Here is a 20,366-nt window from a genome sequence, read left to right on the forward strand (position 1 = left end):
AGACTGTCTTTATTCCATTGGATATTCTTTCCTGCTTTGTCAAAGATTAGTTGACCATACGTTTTTGGTTCCATTTCTGGGTTCTCTGTTCTGTTCCATTGATCTGAGTGTCTGTTCTTGTGCCAGTACCATACTGTCTTGATGATTACAGCTTTGTAGTATAGCTTGAAGTCTGGGATTGTGATGCCTCCTGCTTTGGTTTTCTTTTTCAGGATTGCTTTGGCTATTTGGGGTCTTTTCTGGTTCCATACAAATTTAAGAATTGTTTATTCTAGCTCTTTGAAGAGTGCTGGTGTTGTTTTGATACGTATTGCATTGAATATGTAGATTGCTTTGGGTAGTATTGACATTTTAACAATATTTGCTCTTCCTATCCAGGAGCATGGAATGTTTTTCCATTTTTTTGTGTCTTCTTCAATTTCTTTCATAAGCTTTCTATACTTTTTAGTGTATAGATTTTTCACCTCTTTGGTTAGGTTTATTCCTAGGTATTTTATGGTTACTTTGGTCAGTTTTAGAGCATTCCATCACTATCTCCCAAAGAACTCCTCATTTCCCCTTAACACCTACCCCCCCCGCCCCCCAGCCTAGGCAACCATTTTTCCGCTTTCTTATTTTAGAGATTTGTCTATTCTAGACATTTTATATAAACAGAATCATGTGGTCCTTTGTGAATGACTTTTCTCACTTAGCATAATGGTTTAAAGGTTCATCCATGTGGTAGCATGCGTACTAGTACTTCATTTCTTTTTATTGCCAAATATTCCATTGTGTGGATATATCACATTTATTTTAGCCATTCATTAGTTGGTGGATTCTTGGATTATATCCACTTTTTTTTAAGTCAGCTCCATCCCCAATGAGGGGCTTGAAGTCATGACTCTGAGATCAGAAGTCACATGCCCTACTGACTGAGCCAGCCACGTGCCCCTGATTATTCCCACTTTTTGTCTACTGTGAATAATAGTATGCACATTTCTATGCAGATTTTTGTGTGGACGTACTTTCATTTCTCTTGGAATATATCTAGGAGTGGCGGTTCTTTGTTTAATTGTTTGAAGAACTGCCAAACTTTTTCCAAAGCAGCTGCACCATTTCCCATTCCTACCAGCAGTGAATGAGGAGGATTCCAATTTGTCTGTATCCTCATCAATTCTTGCTTTGTTGCTCTTGTTTTCTTGATCAGTTTTTTTTTTTTTTTTCTTATAGCCACCCTTGTAGGTGTGAAGTAGTATATCACAGTTTTGATTTGCATTTGCTTGATGGCTAATGATGTTGAGTATCTTTTCCTATGGCCATTTGTATATCTTTTTTTTTTTTTTTTTTTTTTTTTTGAGAAATGTCTATTCAGATTCTTGGCCCATTTTAATTAGGTTATTTGTTTATTGAGTTATGGGGGTTATTTAAATATTCTAAATTCAAGTCCATTGTCAGATGTACAGTTTGCAAAAATTTTCTCCCAATTTGTGGATTGTGTTACCACTGTCTTAAATCGTTTTTTTTTTTTTTTAAGTTTGATTTATTTTGAGATAGCATGCAAGTGGGGGAGGGTCAGAGAGAGAGGGAGAAAGAGAGAATCCCACACAGGCACCACACTGTCAGCGCAGAGGGGCTTGAACTCACGAACTGTGAGATCCTGACCTCAGCTGAAGTTGGAAGCTCAACCAACTGAGCCCCCCAGGCGCCCCAGTTGTGTTACCACTTTCTTGATGGTGTCCTTTGAAGCAGTTTTTAATTTTGATGATGCCCAGTTTATCTAATTTTTCTTTTGTTGCTTGTGGTTGGTGGTATATTTAAGAACCTGTTGCTAAATATAAGTTCACAGAGATTTCCTTCTGTTCTCTTCGAAAAGTTTTATGGTTTTAGCTGCAACATTTAGCTCTTTAATTCGTTTTGAGTTAAATTTTCTGTGTGGAAGGAGTTAATTCATTATTCTGCATGTGGATAGCAAGTTGTCTCAGTACTATTTGTTGAAAAAACTATTCTTTCCCTATTGAATTGTCTTAGCACCCTTGTCAAATGAATTGACTATAAAGGTGAGGGTTCATTTCTGTATTCTCATTCTATTTGATTGATTTTTTTTTTTTTATCTTTAAGCCAGGACTACACTATCTTTATTAAATTTTGAAATTAGGAAGTTCTAGTCTTCCAGTTTTGTTCTTTTGCAAGACTGTTGTGACTATTCTGGGTTCCTTGAGTTTCCATGTGAAATTTAGGGCAGCTTGTCAATTTCAGCAAAGAAGTCAGCTGGTATTGTGAGAGGCATTGTGCTGAATCTGTAGAATCATTGTAGATCTGGGAAATATTGCCATTTTAAGAATACTTAGTCTTTTATCCCCTGAACATGGGATCTCTTTCCTTATGTTTAGGTCAAATTTCTTCTAAAAATGTTTAGTTTTCACAGTATAAGTTTTGCAGTTCTTTTGTTAAAATATTCATAGTTTAGTCTTTTTAATGCTATTGTAAATGGAATTATTTTCTTAATTTCATTTTCAAGTTTAATTGCCCATGTTTAGAAATACATTTTAAAAATATGTATTTATTGTGTATCCTGCAACCTTGCCAAGCTTGTTTATTAGATTAATGTTTCAGTAAACTTTTTAGGATTACCAGTCTGGGTGCTTTTTATTTTTCTCGCCTAATTGCCTTGGCTAGAACCTCTAGTGCAATGTTGAACAGATGTGGTGAAAGGAGAGGTGTTGTTCCTAATCTTAGGGGGAAACATTCCTTTCACCATTAAGTCTGATGTTAGCTGTGGGTTTTTCATAGACGCTTTTTATCAGGTTGAGGGAGTTCCTGTTTGTTTGTACTTTGTTGACTATTTTTATCATGAAGCATGTTGAATTTTGTCAAATGGCTTTTTCTACACCTTTATTATAGGTGTATTCATATTTCTATTTATTTTTGAGTTAATTTCAGTAGTTTGCATCTTTCTAGGAATTTGTTGGTGTAATTTATGTTAACTAATTTGTTGGCATGAAGTTCATATTTTTTTTATTTCTGTAGGTTGGTAGTATGTTCCCAGGCTTGGTAATTAGTGTCTTCTCTCTCTCTTTTTTATCTTTTGGTCAGTTGAGCTAAATAAAGGTTTTCCAATTTTGTCGATCTTTTCAAAGAACCAATTTATGGTTTTGTTCACTATTGTTTTTCTGTTTTCTATTTCATTAGTTTCTGGTCTAATCTTTACCATTTATTCTCTTCCATTTGCTTTGAGTTTAGTTTGCTCTTTTATTTCTAGTATCTTATTTTTTTAAGTTTATTTATTTATTTTGAGAGAGAGAGAACACATGTATGTGCATAAGTGAGGGAGGGACAGAGAGAGGGAGAGACAGAATCCTAAGCAGGTTCTGCACTTGGGGCTCAAACTCACAAACTGTGAGATCATGACCTGAGCCAAGTTCAAGAGTTGGACCCTTAACCAACTGAGCTGGTCAGGTATCCCTATTTCCAGTATCTTAAGGTGGAAGGTTATGTTATGATTTGAATTATTTTTTAAATACATCTGCAACTATAAATTTTCCTCTAAGTGCTGTTTTAGCTATATTCATTTAACTCAAAATATGTTCTCATTTTTTTGGTGGTTTATTCTGGACCCATTGGTTATTTAGGAGTGTGTTAATTTGCAAGTATTTGTGAATTTCCCAAATTCTGTTATTGATTTTTTTTTAATGTTTATTTTTGAGAGAGAGAGCACATGTGCGCACTCTCACAAGCTGGTGGGGAGCAGAGAGAGAGGGGGACGGGATCTGAGGGGGGCTCTGTGCTGACAGCAGAGAGTCCAGTGTGGGATTTGAACTCATGAACTGTGAGATCACAACCTGAGCTAAAGTTGGATGTTTGACCAGTTGACTGAGCCACCCAAGTACCCCTCTGTTATTATTTCTAATTTTACTCCATTGTGATTAGAGAACATACTTTCCATAATTTCGTTCTTTTTAAATGTATTGGGACTTGTTTTATGGCCCCAAATATAGTTTGTCCTGATACTGTTCCATTGCATTTAAGAATAATATGTATTCTGCTTTTGTTGGGTGGAATGTTGTATAGATTTTTGTTAGATCTAGTTGATTTATAATGTTGCTTAAGTGTCTTATCCACTTGCTGATCTTCTACTTATCCATTATTTTTAAAAAATATTTTTATTTTATTTTAGAGAGGGTGAGGGAGAGGGGGGAGAGAGAGAGAGAGAGAGAGAGAGAATGAATGAATGAATGAATGAATGAATCTTAAGTAGGCTCCATGCTAAGTATTAAGGAGCCTGATGTGGTTCTCAGTCCCACAATCCTGAGATCATACCTGAGCCGAAATCAAGAGTTGGTTTCTCAACCGACTGTGCCACTTGGGCACACCTACTCATCCATCATTGTTCTTTACTTAAAAAAATTTTTTTTCATGTTTATTTTGAGAGAGAGAGCGAGCGAGAGCACAAGTGGGGGAGGGGCAGAGAGAGAATCCCAAGCAGACTCTGCGCTGTTGGTAGAGCCTAAATGAGGGCTTGAATTCATGAACTGTGAGATCATGACCTGAGCTGAAACCAAGAGTCAGATGCCTAATGGACTGAGCCACCCAGGCATCCCTCATCCATTATTGTTCTATCCATCATTAAAAGTTAAGTCTCCAACTGTTGTTGAATTTGTCTATTTCTCCCTTTTTTTCTGTCAGTTTTTGCTTCAGATATTTTAGAGCTCTGTTTTTAGGTACATGTATGTTTATAAATGCTATATCTTCCTGAGTTCACCCCTTTTTCAATAAAAATATTTCTCTTTGTCTCTAGTAACATTTTTTTTTGTTTTAATGTCTATATTGTCTAATAGTAGTATAGCCACTCCGACTTTCTTATGGTTGCTGTTTGCATATCTTTTTTCATCTTTTTACTTTTAAGCTATTTATATTTTTGAATCTAAAGTGTGTTTCCTGTAGATAGCATATAGATGAATCTTGTTTTTTTAAATCCAATTTGACATTCTCTTTTGATTGTTTAATCTATTAATATTTAATGTTATTGTTATGCATGGATTTAGTCTGTCATTTTTTTTTTTTTAATTTTTTTTTTTTTTTAACATTTATTTATTTTTGGGACAGAGAGAGACAGAGCATGAACGGGCGAGGGGCAGAGAGAGAGGGAGACACAGAATTGGAAACAGGCTCCAGGCTCTGAGCCATCAGCCCAGAGCCCGACGCGGGGCTCGAACTCACGGACCGCGAGATCGTGACCTGGCTGAAGTCGGATGCTTAACCGACTGCGCCACCTAGGCGCCCCGAGTCTGTCATTTTTTATTTTATATATCTCATTTTTCCCCTGTTCTTTTTTTACTGCTTTCTTTTGAAATAGTTAAATATTTTCTTAAAAAAAATTTTTTTTTAAAATTTATTTTTGAGAAACAGAGCTTGAGTGGAGGGACAGAGAGAGGGAGACACAGAATCTGAAGCCGGCTCCAGGGTCTGAGCTGTCAGCACAGAGCCTGATGTGGGGCTTGAACTCACGAACCTTGAGATCATGAGCTGAGCTGAAGGCAGATGCTTAACTGACTGAGCCACTTAGGTGCCCTAAGTAAATATTTTCTAATGTCACATTTTAATTTCTTTAATTTTTTTTTTCACTATTTAAAAAATTTTCCGGGTGCTTGGGAAGCTCAGTTGGTTAAGCATCCAACTCTTGATTTTAGCTCAGGTCATGATCTCCTGGTTGTGAGATCAGACCCAGCATCAGGCTTCTTGTTGGGCGTGTAGCTTGCTTAAGATTCTCTCTCTCCCTCTCCCCCTGGCACTCCACAGCTTGTGTGCACATGTGCTCTCTCTCTCAAAAAATTTTTTTTTCTTAGTGGTTGCTCTAGGGCTTACTGTATACATCTTAATAGTATCTACTTCAGATTTAGGTTAACATAATTTTAGTGAGAAATAGATGCATTACTCCTATATAGCTCTATCTCTTCTTCCTCCTTTTTATACTATTACTGTTATATATATTACATTTATATATGTATAAACCTAGAAATAGTTATTTTTTGTAATTTTATGTTAAAGAAGCTAAGAAAGGCAAGCCAAGTATATGTTTATAGAGTTTGTCATATTAACTCTCTTATTTACCATTTCTCAATTCTTTTCATTTGTTCCTTTGGATTGGAGTTACCATCTGGTGTCATTTGCTTTCTCCAGTAAAATGTTTCTCCTATTTCCTTTGTATTGTTAATATTGAATATATTACATTTCTATATTTTATAGTCCCAGCAATACAATTTTAAAATGTTATTTTATGCAATTGCTTTTTCTTTTCTATTTTTCTTTTTTTTTTAATTGCCTTTCATTTTTAAAACATTTAAGAGGAGAAAGTCAAAGAAATAGTGTTTTTCTATTTTTGAAAATTACATAATTACATTTACGGGAGCTTGTGTGTGTGTGTGTGTGCGCGCGTGTGTGTCTTTGAATAATCTTCTGGGTCACTTGCTTTTAGCTTGAACTTCCTTTAGTAAGTTCAGGGTAAGGTCTGATAGCAGTGAATTCTCTGTTGTTGTTTTCTGAGAGTATTTTATTTTACTTTCAGTTTTGATAGACAGTTTTACTGAATTCTTGGTTTTTTCTTTTAGCAATTTGAATATACAATCACCCTGCCTTCTGGTCTCCATTGTTTCTGATAAGAAACATTGATTAACATTGATTAATCTTGTACTTGGTCGCTATGTATGTTTTTTCTCATGCAGCTATAAATGTTATCTCTTTGTCTTTTACCATTTTTACTATGAAATGTCTTTGTATTTATCTTACTTGGATTTGTTGACTTTCTTGGATATATAGATTGTTTTTTATCAGACTGGGAATGTTTCCAGCCATTATTTCTTCAAGTATTTTTTCTTCTTTTTCTCTCTTCTCTCCTTCTGATTCTCCCTCTACATATACATTGGTGTGCTTAATGGTGTTCCACATTTCTTTGAGGCTCTGATAATTTTTCTTTATTCTCTCTTTTCTCTGGTGTTTGGATTACATACTCTTTTTCAGTCTATCATCAGGTTTGCTTATTCTCTCTTCTGCCAGTTCAGATCTATTGTTGAGCCCTTCTAATTAATTTTTCATTTTTTTTTTAAGTGAGCTCCATGCTCAACGTGGGGCTTGAACTTAGAACCCCATGATCAAGAGCTACATACTCTACTGTCTGAGTCAAGTGCCCCTATAGCATTTTTTAACTCTAGAATTTCCATTTGATTCTTTTTTGCAATTTTCATGTCCTAATAGATATTTTCTGTTTGATGAGACATGGTCATCATAGCTTCCTATATTTTAAAGATGTTTTCTTTTAGGAGTGTCTGGGTGACTCAGTTTAGCATCCGACTTCAGCTCAGGTCATGATCTTGTGGTCTGTGGGTTCAAGCCTGAAACCTGCTTTGGATTCTGTGTCTCCCATTCCCTCTACCCTCCTCCTGCTCATGCTCTCTTTCTCAAAAATAAATAAACATTAAGAAAATGTTTTATTTTTTAAACATTTATAATGGCTGTTTTGAGGTTTTCAAAGCCCATGTTTGAGTTAGTTCTGACCCCAGGAGGATTCTTCTTGACTGTCTCTTTCCTGTTTTTCTCATGTGAACTTCTAGCTTACGGTTTATCTTTTTATTTTAATTAGGAGGAACCACCAGCCTCCTCTTATTTGCTGCTTACCACCAAGTTCTCCATTATTTTTGAGAAGAGTGACCCTCCAGCCTCCTTTCCGGGTTGATAAAGTTTTACATGTATTTTTGAAGGCTCATTTTCTCCTTCAACGAGTACTGTTTTAGGTGAAGTAGGTGAGGTAGAAAGACATTATGATGTCAACAGAACAAGGAGATAGTAAAGAACGGAACTTGAGTGAAAGTAGAGAAGGGTTCAGTTCTGTTGACTGGCTTTTGGAAAGTCCTCAGCAATAGAATCTAATCATGCCTGGAAGGTGTGGAATATACCCATACCAAAGAGTTCAGAATCTCTCCTCTAAGCCAGAAGTAGGGAAGCTATGGCCTGTGGGCCAAATCCAGTCTGTGACCTGTATGTATGGCCTAGGAATGAAGAGTGGTTTTTACATTTTTGAAGGGATGTTTAAAGAAAAAAAAAGTGTGCAACAGAGACTGTATATAGCCTGCAAAGTTGAAAGTATTATTAAATATCTACTGTAAGTTTACCAACCCTTGCTGTAAGCAATTGAACAGAGAATCCATTGAGCAGAGAAATGACATGATCAAAGTTAGGGACTTAGAATAATGAGTTTGCTAGCAGTAGCCTTAATCTAAACTGGTCTTCTGCATACACTGGCTGTGAAGAGGAACAAGGAGGCTATTGCTACTTGCAGTCTGAGGGTACTACTTCTGTTCTAGGTGAGAAACATTGGAAAGAGAAACCTAGAATAAGATTTATAGTGGGTGCCATTGCAAACACTGCATAGAAAACACCTGAAAAAACAAGGTGTTAGATGAGGAGGCCAGGGAAAAGCTTGAGAGCACAGGTTTTCCTTCGAAAGTTATAAGGATGACTTTTCCCACAGTTACAGATTGTATGGATACCAGTAGATGGGAATAGAGTGATGATATTACTCAAACTGTGACCATTTAATGGTATTAGTAGGTGTTCATTACAAAAAAGTATTCAATGGTCAGATAAGTCTAGGAAATATTAGGTAAAACAATATTCAACAGATTTCATTATTGCTTGACTTCTTGTGCCTTTATCTGAAAATGTGTCTAAGAGTGTGTTAGTATCTGTGTATTCCAAATTAATTTAACTCTGGAATGTTTTTGTTTTCCAAACCCAAGGAACATCTAATGTTGTGAAAGTGCTGTTTGAATAATGCTCGAGAGATGTCTTGAGGTAGAAAGAAGGGGTGTGGAAGCTTAAATCCAATAGCTTTATCTTTTCAGTAAAGTAGGAGAGGTTGTGGAAAGTGGAACAAGTTGAAATTTCATTTGGAGGAGTCTGATAGGTAACAAAAAGTTGAATTAAAGAATTGCTTTTATTGAAAATAGAACTACCCTACGGTCCAGCAATTGCTCTACTAGGTATTTACACAAAGGATCCAAAAATACTAATTGGAAGCAAGGATACATGCACCCCAGTGTTTATAGTAGCATTATCAACAATAGCCCAATGGAAAGAGCCCAAATACCCATCGACTCCAAATTCCCATCGACTGATGAATGGATAAAGAAGATGTGGTGTGTGTGTGTGTATATACACACACATATATATACACATATATATATACACACATATATATACATATATATATACACATATATACACATATATATATACACAATATACGTATATATATATATGTATATATATATATGATGATGATGGAATATTAGCCATAAAAAGAAGAGTGAAATCTTGCCATTTGCAATGATATGGATGGGGCTAGAGAGTGTTATGCTAAGCGAAATAAGTCAGTAAGAGAAGGACAAATAGCATATGATTTTACTCATGTTTGGAATTTAAGAAACAAAACAAATAAACATGGGAAAAAAAGAGAAGCAAACCAAGAAACAGATTCCTGAATATAGAGAACAAACTGATGGTTACCAGAGGGGAGGTGGGTAGGGAGATGAGTTAAATGGATGATGGGGAATAAGGAGGGTACTTGTGATGAACACTGGATGTTGTATGTAAGTGTTAAATCACTAAATTCTATACCTGAAGCTGAAAAAAAAAATGCTTTTAGCTGGATAGATCCATTTGAAGTTAGCAAATAAAAATTTCTAGTATAATACAGTGGGTTTTTGCTCCTAAAACTGGGTTCCAGAGGGATTGGAAAGTTGGTATTTCTATGTCAGAAAGTTAGGGTCACTAGGGAATCTTGAATGTTAGGGAAGCTACAGTTCTGGTGCACTTAAGTAGAGCTGCACGGCTGTATTGCCTTGAAATTACATTCGTCTTATTTCCTGTAACTTGGTAGTTAGATCTAGAGATTAGGTTAGATGCATTTGTGATACTTTTGGCAAGAATGCTTCATAGATGGTGGTTTCTATTTCTACCAGGAGGCACAGAATGTCTGGTTGTCTCTCATCTTATGATGTTACTGCTGTTGGTGGTGATTATTCTGTCATTTCTTTTTCATTTATTAGCTGAAATATTTATGAAATGTTTTTTCGTCAATTATTGGGGTTACTCTGAGGAACAGTTGGAGTATTTCCTTTTATTTTCTATGATTCAAGATAATAAGTTTGTTTCCTAACATTCTCCAAAGATGACCAGTGAGGTGTTTTGATTTTTTTTTTTTTTTTTTTTGCTTTTTAAATATTATTATGAACTTACAGGTTCAAATTTGTTTGATGTATTTCCGTGTATTTCAGGTATACAAAGTTGCTTAAACTTGGGCCAGTTGGGAGCATACATGCCCACCTTAAGTGACTCCAGTAGTGTTTAGTAGTTTTCTTGCTGTCTGGTATGACTAGATGTTCCAGGTTCATCTTGTACATGTCCTGCCCTACCTTGGGAAATGGTATTTAAGACTATAAACACAAGGGATATTTATTGTTAATGAGTTGGTCATTATTTCCAAAGAGAGCCGAGAAATACATATTGTATCATTTTAAGATTTACTTATCATTAGCACACACAGACATTTCCAGTTCAAATTCAGGACTGCGTTATTTTTACTTAACCTAATTGATCTGAATCTGTATCTGCCATACCCGAAATCCTGGTTCTCATCATAAGTATTCACTTTCTTTATCCCACTAATATGGACGTACAGTCTCAGAGTAATTATACCAACATTATCTCTAACATATGATGATTATTAACAGTTTAAAATTTTTTACTGGCTGTTTTTATCTCCAGGGTATGTCCATATGCTAGGAATATATATAGCCAAAATATAGTCAGATCATAAATTTTAAAGTCATTTACAATAATCGCTGTTTGATTCATTTATTTCATTTTATTTAACTTTTAGGAATTGCTTTAATTTTTTTTTCTAACTATATAAAACATGTACATAATTCTGAAATCTAATTTATGAAACAAGGTGTATTCAGAGAAGTCTGGCTTCCATCCCTCTCCCCTCTCCCCTTATTCTCTCTCCCTGTCTGCCCACCCCCAGTGTCTAGTTATCCTTTCATTTTAAAAAGTAAGCCGGGGCACCTGGGTGGCTCACTCTGTTAAGTGTCTGACTTTGTTTGGCTCAGGTCATGATCTCACGGTTTGTGGGTTCGAGCCCTGTGTCGGGCTCTGTGCTGACAGCTCAGAGCTTAGAGCCTGAAGCCTACTCTGCATTCTGGGTCTCCCTCTCTCTCTGCCCCTGCTACGCTTGTGCTCTGTCTCTCTCTCTCAAAACTAAACATTTAAGATAAAATAAAAGGTAAGCAAAGAGGTGTATTCATTCTTCCTTCCTCACCTTTTTCTTTCCTCACCTTTTAAACAGCCGCATACTGTACATATTTTTTTTCCCATCTTACCTTCTTCACATAATGATATATCCATCCTGTAGATCACTCCATAGTCGTATATAGAAGTATTCTGCATAATCAGTCCCCACAATTGATGGTGTATTAATGTAAAAGGATAATTTTAGTTTTATTAGTTTTAAAACCTCAGAGTTTCTTTGTATTCTTAATGGCTTTGCAAGTAATAGTAAACATTTGTTAAAATGAAACTTTATTATTAAAGTATCTCAAGAAGAGCTTTTCTAGTTTACATTTTCTTATGGCTTCATTGATTTACTATAATTATTTTACCGTAATAATTTAAAATTTTTTTAATTTAAAATTTTTCACAGCGTAATGTTAGTTTCCGGTGTACAATATAGTGATTCAGCACTTCCATGCAACACGCTGTGCTCATCACAAGTGCCCTCCTTACCCTCTTGCACTGTTGGTGGGAATGCAAACTGGTACAGCCACTCTGGAAAACAGTGTGGAGGTTCCTCAAAAAATTAAGAATAGACCTACCCTATGACCCAGCAGTAGCACTGCTAGGAATTTACCCAAGGGATACAGGAGTCCTGATGCATAGGGGCACTTCTACCCCAATGTTTATAGCAGCACTCTCAACAATAGCCAAATTATGGAAAGAGCCTAAATGTCCATCAACAGATGAATGGATAAAGAAATTGTGGTTTATATACACAATGGAGTACTACGTGGCAATGAGAAAAAATGAAATATGGCCCTTTGTAGCAATGTGGATGGAACTGGAGAGTGTGATGCTAAGTGAAATAAGCCATACAGAGAAAGACAGATACCATATGGTTTCACTCTTATGTGGATCCTGAGAAACTTAACAGAAACCCATGGGGGAGGGGAAGGAAAAAAAAAAAAAGAGGTTAGAGTGGGAGAGAGCCAAAGCATAAGAGACTCTTAAAAACTGAGAACAAACTGAGGGTTGATGGGGGGTGGGAGGGAGGGGAGTTTGGGTGATGGGTATTGAGGAGGGCACCTTTTGGGATGAGCACTGGGTGTTGTATGGAAACCAATTTGACAATAAATTTCATATAGTGAAAAAAAAATAAAGAGTTATTGGACAAAAAAAAAAGTGCCCTCCTTAATTCCCATCACCTGTTTAACCCATCCCCCCACTCACCTCCCCTCTGGTAACCATCAGTTTGTTCTCTATATTTGAGTCTGTTCTTGGTTTGCCTCACTCCCTTTTTCCTTTGCTCATTTGTTTTGTTTCTTAAATTCCACATATGAGTGAAATCATATGGTATTTGTCTTTCTCTTACTGACTTATTTTGCTGAGCATTATACTCTCTAGTTCCATCTATGTCATTACAAGTGGCAAGATTTCATTCTTTATTATGGCTGAATATTCTATTTGTGTGTGTGTGTGTGTGTGTGTGTGTGTGTATACATATATATACACACACCACATCTTCTTTATCCATTCATCAACTGATAGACACTTGGGCTGCTTCCATAATTTGGCTGTTGTAAATAATGGTGCTATAAGCAGGGGTGCATGTATCCCTTTGAATTAGTGTTTTTGTTTTTTGGGTAAATACCCAGTAGTATGATTACTAGATCATAGGGTAATTGTATTTTTAACTTTTTGGGGAACCTTCATACTGTTTTCCACAAGTGGCTGCACCAGTTTTCATTCCCACCAACACTGTAAGAGGGTTCCCCTTTCTCCCATAGTAATAATTTTTAATGTAGCCTGCATCCTACATGTGTTGTGCTATCTGAATGCTCTGTATTGGAATTTGAGAAGAAACCAGTAGGGTTAGTCAAACATCAAACTAGTCATCCCTTTATAAAATCTCATTTTTTTTTAACGTTTATTTATTTTGAGAGAGAGAGAATGAGAATGAGCAGGGGAGGGGCAGATAGGGAGAGAGAATCCCAAGCAGGCTCCACAATCAGTGGGGAGCCAAACATGGGGCTTGATGTCACGACTGTGGGATCATGACCTGAACCGAAATCGGGAGTTGGACACTTAACCTAGACTGAGCCACCCAGGCGTCCCTAAAATCTCAATCTTAAAACTAAAACACATAACTATACATGGTACTTTTATGTATCCTCCTAAATAAGGCTAGTTAGTATTCTGCTGCTCCTAATATATTTATAACTTGGACCACAAAAAAAATATTAAATTTAATTCGTAAATTTCTACGTGAAACTTTGTTGTTTAATAGAGTATTATTTATTTATTTTTTTTTTTTTAAATTTTTTTTTTCAACGTTTATTTATTTTTGGGACAGAGAGAGACAGAGCATGAACGGGGGAGGGGCAGAGAGAGAGGGAGACACAGAATGGGAAACAGGCTCCAGGCTCCGAGCCATCAGCCCAGAGCCCGACGCGGGGCTCGAACTCACGGACCGCGAGATCGTGACCTGGCTGAAGTCGGACGCTTAACCGACTGCGCCACCCAGGCGCCCCTAATAGAGTATTATTTAGAGCAGTTACAGGTTCACAGCAAAAGTGAGCAGATGGAACAGAGATATCCCATATACCCCTTACCCACACATGCATAGTGTCCTCCATTATCAACATATACACGAGGGTGGTACATTGGTTATGGTCGATGTGCCTACGTTGATAATGCATCGTTATCACCCAGAGCCCACGCTGGACACTAGGCTTCATTCTTGGTGTTGTATATTTCATGGGTTTGGACAGATGTATAATGATATGTAACCGCCATTCTAGTAACCTACAGAGTGTCTTCACTGCCCTCAACCACCTCTGTGCTCTGCCTAATCCTCCAATCCTCCCTGAGGATTAAAGTTTAATTTTATTTATTTTTTATTTTTTTCTGCTAAAGTTTAATTTTATTTTTATTTATTTATTTATTTATTTATTTAAATTTTTTTTTTTTCCAACGTTTATTTATTTTTGGGACAGAGAGAGACAGAGCATGAATGGGGGAGGGGCAGAGAGAGAGGGAGACACAGAATCGGAAACAGGCTCCAGGCTCTGAGCCATCCGCCCAGAGCCTGACGCGGGGCTCGAACTCACGGACCGCGAGATCGTGACCTGGCTGAAGTCGGACGCCCAACCGACTGTGCCACCCAGGCGCCCCTAAAGTTTAATTTTAAAATGAGCTTATATTAACACCTCAGGATTTTATTTTACACAAATCATTTCAGCCCATCCCTTTTAGTGAAAATAACTATTAGGAACTAGTTCTTTAAAAAAAATTTTTTTTGTTTATTTTTTTTGAGAGAGAGTGAGCAAGAGAGAGCGTGTGAGTGGTGGAGGGGTAGAGAGAGAGAGAGGACAGAGAATCTGAAGTGGGCTCTGTGCTGACAGCTTGGAGCCCGAAACATGCTTCAGATTCTGTGTTTCCCTCTCTGCCCCTCCACCACTCACACTCTTTCCCTCTCTCTATAAATAAATAAATAAATAAATAAATAAATAAATAAATAAAATAAAAAAATAAAATAAAAAAATAAAATAAATAAAAACATTAAAAAATTTTTAAAAAAAGGAAATACTTCTAATGAAAGTGGTTCATCAATGGTAGAATTGGAGTCAGATGCCTTTATTTTCAAATGCGAAGTCTACCATTTTTTCTTCAGTCTTCTATTAATAGGAATTTTATTTTTATTTTGAGATAATATAATGATTTGATATTTATATATGTTGTAAAATGATCACAATAAATCTAGTTATATCCAGCACCATACACAGTTACAAATTGTTTTTCTTTGTGATAAGATCTTTTAATATCTACTCTTAGCAACTTTCAAATATGTAATACAGCATTACTATTGTTTTTTGAGAGAGAGAGCGAGCAAGTGAGGGAGGGGCAGAGGGGAGGGGGGGAGAGAGAGAATCCCACAAGGGGCAGAGAGAGAGAGAGAGAGAGAAGCAGGGCTCAACCAAAGCAGGGCTCAAACTCATGAACTGTGAGATCATGACCTGAGCTGAAGTCAGATGCTTAACTGACTGAGCCACCCAGGTGGCTGTAATACAGCATTATGAAATGTAGTCACCATGCTGTACTTTACATTTTGTGACTTAGGAATTTTCTTTCTCAAGAGAAATTCTGGTCATGTCATGCTTATTTATTTTTTAAGTCCCATTTACTCTGATTTCACAAAAATTCCAGTCTAGTCATTTTACCTTAAATGTGGAAGTGGCTGGGTCTATATTTGGATTGTTGCCATCATTTGAGTGTGGATTCTTGTGGGATAGTCTTCACTGTAATCTGCACTCAAAAAGGAAGGAGACTTGTTGGGGCATCTGGGTGGCCCAGTTGATTAAGTGTCTGACTCGGTTTAGGCTCAGGTCATGATCATAGTTTGTGAGATCGAGCCCCATATCAGGCTCTGCGCTGACAGCACGGAGACTGCTTGTGATTTTCCCTTTCCCTCTGCCCTTCCCTCACTCTGTCTTTCAAAATAAATAAATAAGCATTAAAAAAGAGAAGGGAAGGAGACTTCCTCTCACTGCTCTAGGACCTCTTTTTGGCCATTTAATCTCTGGGCTTTATGAGAATATAAATTTGTTTAATACCATAAGAACAAGGTAAGCAAAGGTTTAATTGTCCTTAAGGGTATCTTATTTGAGAATAGTCTCTACCAACATACTGCTTTCTATAAAAGTTACCTGGTTTCTCTGTGTATGGCTGACTCTCTTCTTTATTGTTTTCTCTAGTGCATTCCTCTCTTTGTTCAACTTGTTTTGGAGAGACTAACCCGAGGAGTGAAAACTAGTGAGCTCCGCACCATGTGTCTTCAGGTTGCCATTGCTGCCTTGTACTACAACCCTGATTTGCTGCTACATACTTTAGAACAAATTCAGTTGCCTCACAATCCTGGACCGTTAACTGTACAGTTTATAAATCAGTGGATGAACGATACGGATTGTTTTCTTGGGTATGTGTCTTTTGAATTTTACTCTACATTTCTGTTTCTGGAACATTGATTTTAAAAATGTAAAATAGCATATAAAGAGGTAATTTTCATTTTTGAGGATTATTTTTAGTGCATTGTAAACATAAATTTTAATTTTTAGAGAATTAAACTGTGTTTCAGTAGTATAATCTAGTGGAAAGAATGCAAGCTCTGAAAATTAGGTATAGTCTGTCCCTAGTTGTTTTTTACTTGCATGATAGCGTTAGATCTTTAGGCAATGAGAACTAAGTGTCCATCAGGTTCCATGACTATTAAGTGTGTATAGGTAAAAACGTTCTAAATGGGGTCAGGTTTCTAAGGAAAATGCCAGTCTGGTAAAGATTTACTGGCCCAGGTTATTGGATATTGGAACTCTGCAGATCTCAAGGGAGCTTGTTCTCAAATGTGAGGTCAGAAAGAAGGATTGTTCGTTGTAGCTTGGGTGCTTCCCTGGTGCGAGAGTTTGTCTTCATGTGAAGCACCCTCCTACTTCTCAAACAAGAAAAATGAGATGCCGAGTAGTAGGTACATGCCCACCTCAAGTGACCCCACACCTATTAGTGATTGTTATGCTAGAATTTGAGCTAGATTGCAATTAATTTGTTTAAAACATTAGATACAACTAGTGTTTTGTTTTTTAAGTTTTGTAAGAGAACATTTAGAAATGATATCATTTAGAAATGCTGAGGAAGGAGAATTCCAGTAGGAGTAGTCAGGACACTGCCAAGTGATAGAGGTGTGAATTAGCATGGCAGAACAGGTGTGGGGGAAGATACTAACAAGCTGCTGCGTGCATTCTAGTTTTTCTACTTGTAGGATACTGGAATTTGTCATTGATTTAGATTTTTTTATTAAAGACTTGAAGGGAAGAACATACTTTAAAAAGTTGTGCTTGAAGTTTTCTCTGACAAAGATTTAGGGAGCAGAGGCTTTGTCACTCACAGTTATGCAGTTGGAATGCTTCTCTCTTTATTAGCATCTAGAAGCAGTTTTCCAAAGATAGAAAGGCCATTTCTACTATTGCACAGACTGGACAGGCTTGGCTTATGCTTCCTTGGATTCTTTAGAGTCCTACTTGATAATCATCTTTCCTGCTGTGATCCTCTTGACACCTAATGTGCCCCCCTATTGGGGGGCATCCTCAGGTCCAGTGCAGTTCCTGTTATAATATACTCCTTTGGCTTTAGTAACTTGAATCAGGCAATGCAGTGGGCTGGGACCGGCTGGGTAGTGTGGCAGGCGTGTGGCTGTGACACAGGCACGGCCTGGGAAGCGGCCACTGGAGCCAGAGCTGGAGTTGGAGCTGGTGGAGTTCTCTTTGATCTGTGCCCCTCCTCCTAGCCTCCAGGATGGCAGAGATTGTCGCTTCTCTGACAGAGAGCACGTTCTCAGGCTTGGAAGATTCTAGCAGTGACAGGAGTGAAGATGACTCAGCAGAGGGAGAAGATAGGATCAGCAGTGATGAAGAAGACCACTGGGCCACAGGTGCAGGCCGGGACCTCTTCCCCAAGGACAGAGGACATCTGGAACATGGTGGGCATGGGCATTGGGCACGGATGGCAGGCACAGCTATGAGCCCCTGCGTACTCGTGACAAGCTGGACCAGGTTCTGGACAAAGTGGATGATCCTGACTACCGGTGCATGATGCAGGACTGGATGACAGGGCACGACTTATGGCTGACTGATGAGCAGGTGGCCCTGGCATGGTGGCTGCAGAGGGGCCAATTGGGGGACATGAGCTTCGATCTGTATGAGCTGGCTATGGACTTCTTCACTGGGGACCTGGTGCTCCACTCAGTAACCAGCTGACCTGCTGACAAGCACAGCGTCATCCCATCCCTGGTGGAGAAGGAGAGGGTCTCTCACTTGGGGCAAATGCCATTAAGATGGGCCAGATGCAGCTTCACGGGCCCCAGAACCCCACCCCTAGCTTCAGTAATCTGTGGGTGTGGAAGACCCCGATGTTGGGCTGGATGGGCACAAGATACACATACCCACTCCCAAGCTGGTCCTCGGCATCACACTGAGTTCTACGGCCCACCTCCTGCGTATCTGCCCAGCGAAGAGGTGTGGGAGCAATGGGAGCCAGGTGAGAGGAAGCCCACCTTCCCGCCACGCAAGTTTCCGAACCTGCGGGGTGTGCCTGTGTATAGCTGTTTCCTCCAGGAATGCTTCACATGCTGCCTTGACCTCTACTGTGTCCACGGCAGTGCAAGGTGAGGGTGAATGTGAACCCTGAAGACCTCGTCCCCAAACTGTCCCAGCTGCAGGACCCGCAGCCTTTCCTCACATGTCAGGTCCTCGTCTCTAGAGGCCCCAGCAACCTTGTCCACCACCTTAGTGTCATCCTGGAGAGGGCCAGTGGCTGGCTTCAGGCTCTGATGATGGCTTACTATGTATGACTCTGGGAGGTGGCTGCCACCCACTGCATGAGGACTGTGCCCGTTGTGGGTATGCTGAGGAGTATTGGCCGGAACACTCACCCCACCATCTGCCTGGTGGCTGTGGCTGTAGAGGACGTGGTGCTGCTACTGATCCTGGCCTTGGGGGCCCAGCTGGTGGTGGGCAGCGAGGACCAGCTGCTGTGTGCCTTCATCCCACCTGAGATGCCGGCCATTCAGCCTGCCTACTGGCTGGAGGCCCCAGAGGAGAAACGCCAGGGGGGACCTGTGGCTGCACATCCGCCATGGGAAGCCTGTGACTGTTGACCTGGCATGGGTGTGGGGACTTCTTGGCTGTGGTCCTGGCCCCTGCAGGCCACACACAGGTGCTGATCCACTAGCTGAGCTGGCGCTGAGCTGGCGCTGCAGGCAGACCCCCTTCTGCAGCCATGGCCAGGTGCCGTGGGTGGCCTTCTACTCTGTCCCATCCTTTGTGTTAGTGACTTTCCAGTGCAGCATCTGCTTTTACTATCTCCTGTGCCAGGAGCTCACCCAGAAGCTGAGACTGAACTGTAAGTGGGTGTCCAGCCTGGCAGTGCACCCTGCAGGGGACAAGGTCATCTGTGGGAGCTATGACAGCAAGCTGGTGTGGTTTGATCTGGACCTTTCTGGTGAGCCGTACAGGGTGGTGAGGCACCACAGGACGACCCAAGGGCTGTGGCCTTCCACACCTGGTACCAGGTCTTCACATCTAGCTCTGACTCGGGAGTGTCATTGTCTGCCAGTGACCTGCTGCAGAACCAACTGCTGGTGCCTGTGAAGGTGCTGTGGGGACACGTGCTGAGCCAAGACCTGGGTGTACTGGATGTGGCTTTCTCCCCTGGCCCCAGCTGTGGGTTTTCTCAGGGGCCAATGGCACCATCTGCCTCTTCACCTAAGCCACCCTGTTTCCTGAGGGGCCAGGCCATGTGTTTGCTCAGGATCTTAATAGAGGTGTTCGCCCAGCTTGGGGGGAAAAAAAAAGAGCAATGCGAATAATAGTAGCTTATAATACATTCATCATTTCATCTGCTTCGGATTCAGCCTCCCTCTCTCCCTCTGCCCCTCCCCTGCTCGTGCTTTGTCTCTCCCTCTCTCTCAAAAATAAACATTAAAAAAATTTTTTTCCCTTCAGAATCAAATTTTCCTTATGCTATGTTATAGCAGAGTATATTTAATTGATTTACTTATAGTCATTAAGTTTAGCTTATTATATGCTGAGTTTCTGAATAGCTTTTGGCACTGGGGGTACAGTGTGTGTGCTGAGAAACCTTGTAGACCAATCTAATGAAGACACAGTCTGAATTTTTCCTTTTTTCCATTGGATAGGAATTTTATGCTGTCAAATACAGGTATTCCTGCTTTAATAGAACTTGTTATGCCAAGGCACAGATAAAGCATTTAAATCAGTTATAAATTGATACTATAGTAAGATTCACCACATTGATTACAGACTTTTATAGCTCTTTGATGATAGTTGGTTTACAAAACTTGGTTTATATAGGATTTCACGTAGTACAAGATGGGGGATCCCTCTGTATAATTCCATTGAGTGAACCTTAAAAATCACCTTGGCCATTTGTTCTTGTAGAATCTTCAGTTGTCCTCATTTCTCATGAGTACATTTTTTTCTTTGTGATTTGTA

The 20,366-nt window shown here is 39.1% G+C and overlaps 2 protein-coding genes across 5 annotated transcripts in view; both read left to right on the plus strand.

Annotated features, from left to right (window-relative positions):
• Positions 1-20,366, plus strand: part of IPO8 (importin 8) — an 87,739-nt gene that overhangs the window by 52,232 nt on the left and 15,141 nt on the right. For all 4 annotated transcript variants that reach the window (XM_086713722.1, XM_025930292.2, XM_086713724.1 and 1 more), the window contains one exon: positions 16,062-16,282. In XM_086713722.1, coding sequence (XP_086569848.1) covers positions 16,062-16,282 — 221 coding nt within the window. The remainder of the gene's footprint in view (positions 1-16,061; positions 16,283-20,366) is intronic.
• On the plus strand, positions 17,049-20,361 carry LOC112867418 (BOP1 ribosomal biogenesis factor). Its single transcript, XM_086711859.1, is given in 16 exon segments — positions 17,049-17,060; positions 17,532-17,674; positions 17,676-17,765; positions 17,767-17,838; positions 17,840-18,170; positions 18,173-18,248; positions 18,251-18,313; positions 18,316-18,495; positions 18,498-18,646; positions 18,649-18,690; positions 18,692-18,967; positions 18,969-19,003; positions 19,005-19,080; positions 19,083-19,389; positions 19,392-19,564; positions 19,567-20,361. Coding segments are annotated over 16 exon segments (2,079 nt in total). The 3' UTR covers positions 19,621-20,361.

The sequence above is a fragment of the Puma concolor genome, chromosome B4, assembly GCF_028749965.1.
Source record: "Puma concolor isolate L17-30 chromosome B4, mPumCon1.1.hap2, whole genome shotgun sequence".
NCBI classification, from domain to species: Eukaryota; Metazoa; Chordata; class Mammalia; order Carnivora; family Felidae; genus Puma; species Puma concolor.